This window comes from Frankliniella occidentalis, unplaced genomic scaffold, assembly GCF_000697945.3.
Source record: "Frankliniella occidentalis isolate FOCC.00 unplaced genomic scaffold, Focc_3.1 Scaffold18, whole genome shotgun sequence".
Taxonomy (NCBI): domain Eukaryota; kingdom Metazoa; phylum Arthropoda; class Insecta; order Thysanoptera; family Thripidae; genus Frankliniella; species Frankliniella occidentalis.
This window is the reverse complement of record NW_026267148.1, coordinates 328185-335150: the sequence shown is the minus strand read 5'-3', so window position 1 is coordinate 335150 and position 6966 is coordinate 328185. Positions and strand designations below refer to the sequence as shown.

The window sequence follows — 6966 nt, the reverse complement described above, 5'->3', positions numbered from 1 at the left end:
TACGATTGTGTGTGTTTACGATTGTGTGTGTTTACGATTGTGTGTGTTTACGATTGTGTGTGTTTACGATTGTGTGTGTTTACGATTGTGTGTGTATACGATTGTGTGTGTTTACGATTGTGTGTGATTGTTTCTGATTGTTTTTCCCGATGTACACATATTGTGTCCAGTTCCACACCCCTCGCCTTTTGGCGTATACATTTGAGACACCCCCAAATTACAGTGTAGACGAAGGCATTAATTTGAATTCCTAATTCATTAAAGTGCCGCTTCTACCGGTCTGGCGTTCAATTACGCCTATACCCTTATCACTGAACCGATGTCTTTTTTTTTCTAGGAGTCTGAAGGGTAATGCCAACCTCCGCTTTCTTCACCCAGACGCCTTCCAGGGCATAGACAGCTTGAGGCGACTGTGAGTGTCCAACGGAAACGCGACATGAAAGATCACTGTAGCAACAGCTAAACAAAACACCTCCTGGCGGTTGTGTTGACACTGTGACACTGTGACACTGTCACAGCCAGTCAGATCTTAGCCACAACCCCCTTTCCTCTATAGCGCTGTCTCTCTCTTTCCCCTCCCCCTACTTTTCTCCGCCTCTTTCCCAGCCAGCAGACAGCCTTAAAGTAATCTCATGTTCCGTCAGGACCAAAGCCCCTTCGCTCCCATTCCGCAGACCACGACCTCGTCGGGGGGACTCGTGTCGAAGTCTGGCGAGAGTTCGGCATCAGAATCGGAAATATATTGTGGTTTTAATTAATTTAGCAGATTTTTAAAAACTATTTTGCATAATAATTTTTACCAGGGACTTGTCTCGCACCGCCATTACGAGACTCCCAACCCGTGGGCTGGAGAACCTGGAGCACCTTTTACTCCAGGACACTCATCTTCTCAAGGTCTTTCCTGCTGCCTTCCACTTCAAGGTAACAATCTAACACAGAAAATGCTTCCCTTGCCTTAACACGTTCAGTGCGGCGTGACCCACACCGTGGGTCACAATAACATAGGATTGCCTACCCCCGCCGCACTCAACGTGTTAAAAAGCTGTCACGAATAGGGAGAACTTTCGACCAATTTCCCCAAGAAATCACAAGACAAACTTTCATCCATTTTCGAGTATAACATTTGTCACACGTGCCTTTTTACGCCATGATATAATGCAAAAACTTACCTTGATCATACTCAAATATGTAATTTTAGAGGAAAATTTCCCGCAATTTTTTAAAACTTGGTGTATGCAAACTACACAGTGAAAAATCAGTCTTGGAGACGGAGCCTGTCACGGCGTTCCGTACCTCACTTTTGGGAGTGATTTTCGAAAGCGGTTCGGAGATTTGCCGTACATATGGTCACCGTACCAACGATTTTTACATGGGCTAGCATGGGGAAGAGGGTACGGAACGCCGTAACAGACTCCGTACTCAAGACGAAGACTTCCGGATCAAAATTAACAGGACTTTTTCCGTACCTTTCCGTACCCTGGCTCCGTCCGTACCCACGTTTTTTTTTTACATGGGCTCTTATGCGAAGAGGGTACGAAACCCAAGGTACGGAGACGCCGTAGGTTAAGTAAACGGCATATTTCCGTATGGGCGACCGTGATTATTTTTTACAGCGTAAACGTAGTTATTGGTGCACGTTTCACAGCATATTTCTGTGCAAATCGTACATAATACCTTTTATCAACTAAGCAAGCATGCAGATCAATTGCATTACTGTGCAGGGATCTCGAGAGATCCATGCTACCTACGAAGCTTCCAAATTTTTCGCAGGTGCGAGGGATTTGGCATTTTTCTTTGTAAGGTTTTAACAGTTGGGATTTCTGCTAAACTCAGGCACAAAATTCTTCCTAGGATTACAGTGTGCACTGGGTTTTGGAGCATGCATCGGCGCAGTCAGTCGGGTTTGCCTACCTAAAGAGGCTTATGGTGCCTCAGGGGCAGAGGGAGTTGTAAAACCCACCCGCACCGACGTGTGCACCGATGCAGCCGTGCTATACTATGTTTAAAACGTAACATTTCCCCCCTCTCCTCTCTCCCCCTCTCTTTGCTCTTTCTCTCTCTCTCTCTCTCTCTCTCTCTCTCTCTCTCTTTTCCCTCCCTCTCTCTCTCTTTTCCCTCCTGCCTATCCTCCCCTACTCTCTCTTGTTTTGTCTCCAAGGCCCTGCAGGCGGCAAACCTCACATATCCGTACCATTGCTGCTGCGCGTTCAGCCACCCAGCCGCACATCGGCCTGAGGAGTACGCCAGCTACCAGGTACTGTACAATGCCTGCAGAACCGACACGATTAATACAAATTTTGAAACGATTTTCTAAATTAACGACGCTCTCTACGCAAACTATACTAACTAATTACTGCTCTTGGTTCTTGTTCAAAAACAAACAACATTCGAAAGAATTTCCTCATTTCTTAATAGTTTTTTGTCAAAAGAGAAATAAAACTTACTCGAAGTTGGCATTTTCATCTAAAATAAATAGCCAAAAAGCAATTGTTGTAGATGTTTCTAAACGTGGGACAAATGTTTCCGCACAAGGAGAAATTTTCCTACAAAACCGAGGTCCTATAGAAGTAGCTCTTCTTCACCGCTGTTGTCAACAAGGCCAAAAACGCCGCTACGTACCTCTCCAGTAACTGTGCAGGTACTGAAAAGAATGGTGGTTTGCAGTCCCTAACTGACCCCTTTATCGTGCAGTGCAAGGTACTGGGTATTAATACCATAGTATGTAGTTTCTTTCTTTAAAATGTTGGTTGGTGTTGGGGGAAGTACAAAGTGGGGTTACCGAGGAGGTTACTTGTTTGTCATCGTGCCTCAGGTTTCAGCCACGAGACCGGGTCGGGTCGGGGGGCGCGTGACGCTGACGCAGCGCCAGCCGACCGTCGCCCCCCCCCCCCCCCCCCCCCCCCCCCCGGGGGGGGGGGGGGGGGGGGGGCTTTTCTGGGTCTCTCGTCTTTGGGAGGATACGTTTTGCATTACGAACCTAATTCGCATTTTTCAGTGCGGGTGCGGATAGTGCGCTTTATGAGCTTGTCTGTAGCTATAATCGGTGTTCTGCAATTAAGTCATGCCGAGGATAATCTCATTATTTTTTTGTCTCATAAGGTTTGAAGGAAAATGGACGGTAAACGAGTCAAAATGACGAGCATAGGTTGTGGTGCACTACTCTTTTGCCTTGTTCTCTCGGCAGCTTGATTAGGCAGGGGGTAGAGTAGTGGTGTGGCGTGGCAGCGGCGCCAGCTTGTTTAGGATTTGCGGGGGGCGGGGGCAATCAAGTCCTGTTGTGACTGCTACTTTTCTCCTCTTGTTCTAATAATTCATCTGCGAGTTGTTTTTCAGAGCCCTCCCTCCCTCTCTCCCTTGGTCCCGGCGCACAGCCTCTCATCCTATATCCGGGCAACGACGACCCGACGGCGAGAGATGGACTTGTCAACTTCCGTCCGCTTCGTCATGCACCAGCTGAGCAGTTAGCGGAACTTAAAAGTAGAGCGCCCGAGGCTCCGTGACGTGCTGACGCTATTAGGAAGCAGCGAGGTTACATACAGGGTGGGTGGATCTTCGCCGTCATTTTAAAAAGCAGATGCGATACTTAATATTAAAGACAAATCTACTTATTAAGCATTTGCTTGTGAAAATGAAAGCTTCGTAGCCTACGAATAAATGCTTCGTAATTATGACGAAATTTTGCTTTGTAATACACGGTGCCACAAGGCGTCCTGGCGAGTGGCAATCAAGCCCGCCAGCAGCCTGAATCTCATACAATGGACTAGGAAAAAAAGACTGTGAAAAGCACCCACCTTGTAGACCTTTGCACACGGGATGGTTGGCATACAGTATTAAATTAGTATTAAATGGAGTATAATTCTGTAAAATAAAATTATACACTTCTCGAGTTTTCCCACGGCGTCCTGCGCGTTAGTCGACGTCTAACAGCTTATGCGCAGGACGGTATAAACTGCAATTTTTTGAGACATTATGGGGTCAGAAAGTGTCCCCAGTGCATTCCATTTTACCCTAGTTGATTCCATTTTGATCAATTTAATTCTCTATTCCATTCCATCTCTATCACACGGAAATGAATTACTATTTGTGGAAACCAGTTAGTTGTATATAATTTGGACCGGTGCAATGATATATGTCACATAAAAACCAGGTCTGATTACCTTAACAGATCTAGGCGGGTATCATCTGGTCTTTTGGACTCATTATTTCACATATGCGATAATTATGTACCTCTGACTAACCTTTTTGAGGGTCTTTGCCTGGTTGTTATACTTAATATTGACAGGGAAAGCTGCGGGGGTACGAGAGCTGCTTAACAACTTGCACGTGTCACTTTGCTCCAAACAGGAGAAGCTACGGGAGGTGCAGGCACGCTGCTCTGAGCTGAACACGTCGCAGGTCATGCTGCCAGGGCACAGACGCCCCAGGGGCACAGGCTGGGAGGATCTCCTCCTCCAGGACGCCGACGAGACCTTCCACCAAGTAAGTCCGTGTGGGCATCGCAAAAGGCAATGTGCTAAAGTAAATCGAGTAGCTAAATCGAAGTTTTTAAAAATTGCATGCTTATCTCTTCGGTCGGTTTCTCCTCGCTTTGGAAGTGTGGGGTGTGGGGGGGTCGATTCTCGCGGAAAACTAACGCATTACGGTTAATGAGTGTACTTCTTACACAGCGCGTTTGCTCACTTGTTAACTCACTCTCTCTCGCCCCCCCCCCCTCTCCTCTCCCTCCCACAGGACAACGTGACCCTGCTGCCCGGGGTGCTGGAGGCTGTGTGCGGGGACCTGGCCCGTCCGCGGCCGCCCGTCAGCTGCTCGCCCGCGCCGGACGCTTTCTCCCCTTGCGAGGACCTGATGGGCAACTGGTTGTTGCGTCTAGCCGTATGGCTTGTGTCCGTGGCCGCGCTGCTGGGCAACGGCGCCGTCCTGGTGGTGCTACTGTCGCCTCGCCGCCGACTGTCCGTCCCGCGTTTCCTCATGTGCCACCTGGCCGCCGCCGACCTGGCCATGGGTGCCTATCTGCTCATGCTTGCCGTCATGGATGCTGTGTCGGTCGGCTCCTACTTCAACTACGCCATTGACTGGCAGAACGGTGAGTGATGCCCGTGCCACTCTATGTAGAGGACGAAAGAGGGAGCGTGGTAGTGCTACAACTCAGATCAATTGATGTGATTGCCAGGGGATTTATTGACTTTTTGAAGAGAATTTTTATTTCATTTATTCTTATTCATGATGGAGTTGCTTCCTCGTCTGTTCCTTTGAGCTTCCCTACCAAAAAGAGGAGTGGCCTTTATTGTCTTAACTTTCTATAACCGGCAAACGGTTTTATTATTTATTTATTTATTTATTTATTTGGTCGACGTGGCTTCGATTGCAAAGGGAAGAAAGAATTGAGAAACGCTGCCCGCGATCAGAGTTCACATTAAAGAATGCGCTGTTGTTTTCTATTTTGTTATTTCTGTCTCTATTTCTGTGAATGATGGTAATGACTAAGACTGCATGGTTTAGGATGCAAACTGACACTGCCGTGCTGTGGCGCCCAGATGCCGTCAGGTGTGACAAGTGACAAGAGAAAATCAACAAAGATGTAATGCGATTACTTGTTTGTTTTGTGACGATCCTACAATGCGTAGATCAGGGTAATGATTCTCGTTTTTATATTACATCACATTATTTTGGTGATATGGATTGGGTTACCACGCGATTAATGCACGCCTATAGATATAACTTTGGGACACGTTTTACTTCTTTGGCAGGTTTTTCTCTCTAGAAGAAAGGGCGATGCTCTCGGTGCGTAAATATTAGCCACAATTCTTATGGTAAATAAAATTTGCTCGCCCGGCCGGAAGTCAAAGATTTGCTGTTCGCATCCAACAGGTCAAGCCCCCACCGGCCCAGGACTCGCACAGCGTATAACGACCTTTCTTCTCCTCTGTAGCGACCCCCGGCCCCGCGGTCTTTCGAGAAAGCCGCCTTGCCTGATTTCGTTTTGAGCCTTGCGCCCGCTGAGAGCGTCACGAAGTTAACTCCATGGGTCACTGGCAGAGCAGAGGGTTGGTTCGTGCCGCTGTCCGCTGTCGCCTTGTCGCCTCCGTCGCTCAGCCTGCGCCCCGCCCCTCCGCCCGCTCCGGTGTGGCGCGCAGCTGGGGCGAGCAAGGCCTGCTCTGTTACACAGCCGAGTTAATCGATCCCTCTTGACAGATTCCCATTCGTCTCAAGGAGGACGCGGTCCTCCCTCCCTACCACACCACTATCGCCTCTACCAACAGCCCACTGTAATGCTCCACTACGTTCGTAGGTGGAGGACCATATTTCTAGAAAACGACACACGAAGCTGTTTCCGGCAAAACGATGAGACATTAGGCAATGAAACAGTTTTGCTTACTGGCAGGGAAGTGTCGTTTGTTGTTGCTAACCTGAAGGCAACGATTATTTTTTTTTGTAGCAAAGAACAGAAACAAAATATTGGAAGTATCGCCTACAATAAGATGTTTTACGACAGTGAACACACAATAATTCTAGTTGAACTAGACTGTGCAACAAACACGTTAAATACATGATGCAACTCACATGCATTGGTTCACCGGGTTTTATTCCGCAGGGAAGACAGAGATAAGTCACTCATAATATTACAGCCGCATGTCAGACTTTTAAATCCGAGATGAAAAGAATGTTCCAATGCTGCGATATGGAAGGGAGGAAAGACGTACCAGAGTTAAGAAACGATATGCAGAGTATGTCCAGAAGCATAACACAATACGTACCCTGCTCCTGCACAAACTCAAAATGATTCAACAAAAATGAGGAAGGGTCGCAGCAAATTTCTCAATTTTCTCCGTCTAGCAATACGCGGTTACGGTGCGCAATAACCTAGAACGCCCCGTTGCACAAGTATTGTAACCCAGAAAATCGCTCCTTTTGACAAGATGTATTTTTAATTTTATTTTTTGCAACGATAATTTCGTGCTAGAA

The 6966-nt window shown here is 47.4% G+C and overlaps 2 protein-coding genes across 2 annotated transcripts in view; both read left to right on the top strand.

The window, feature by feature from the left end:
- The window catches only part of LOC113211380 (follicle-stimulating hormone receptor-like), a 44721-nt gene extending 39627 nt beyond the window's left edge, over window positions 1–5094 (top strand). The window contains exons 7-11 of the mRNA XM_052264306.1: window positions 338–412; window positions 804–921; window positions 2159–2254; window positions 4345–4479; window positions 4732–5094. Of these exons, the coding sequence (XP_052120266.1) occupies window positions 338–412; window positions 804–921; window positions 2159–2254; window positions 4345–4479; window positions 4732–5094 (787 nt within the window). The remainder of the gene's footprint in view (window positions 1–337; window positions 413–803; window positions 922–2158; window positions 2255–4344; window positions 4480–4731) is intronic.
- A 525-nt stretch (window positions 5095–5619) lies between these two features.
- The window catches only part of LOC127748891 (follicle-stimulating hormone receptor-like), a 7351-nt gene continuing 6004 nt past the window's right edge, over window positions 5620–6966 (top strand). The window contains exon 1 of the mRNA XM_052264305.1: window positions 5620–5633. Within this exon, the coding sequence (XP_052120265.1) occupies window positions 5620–5633 (14 nt within the window). The remainder of the gene's footprint in view (window positions 5634–6966) is intronic.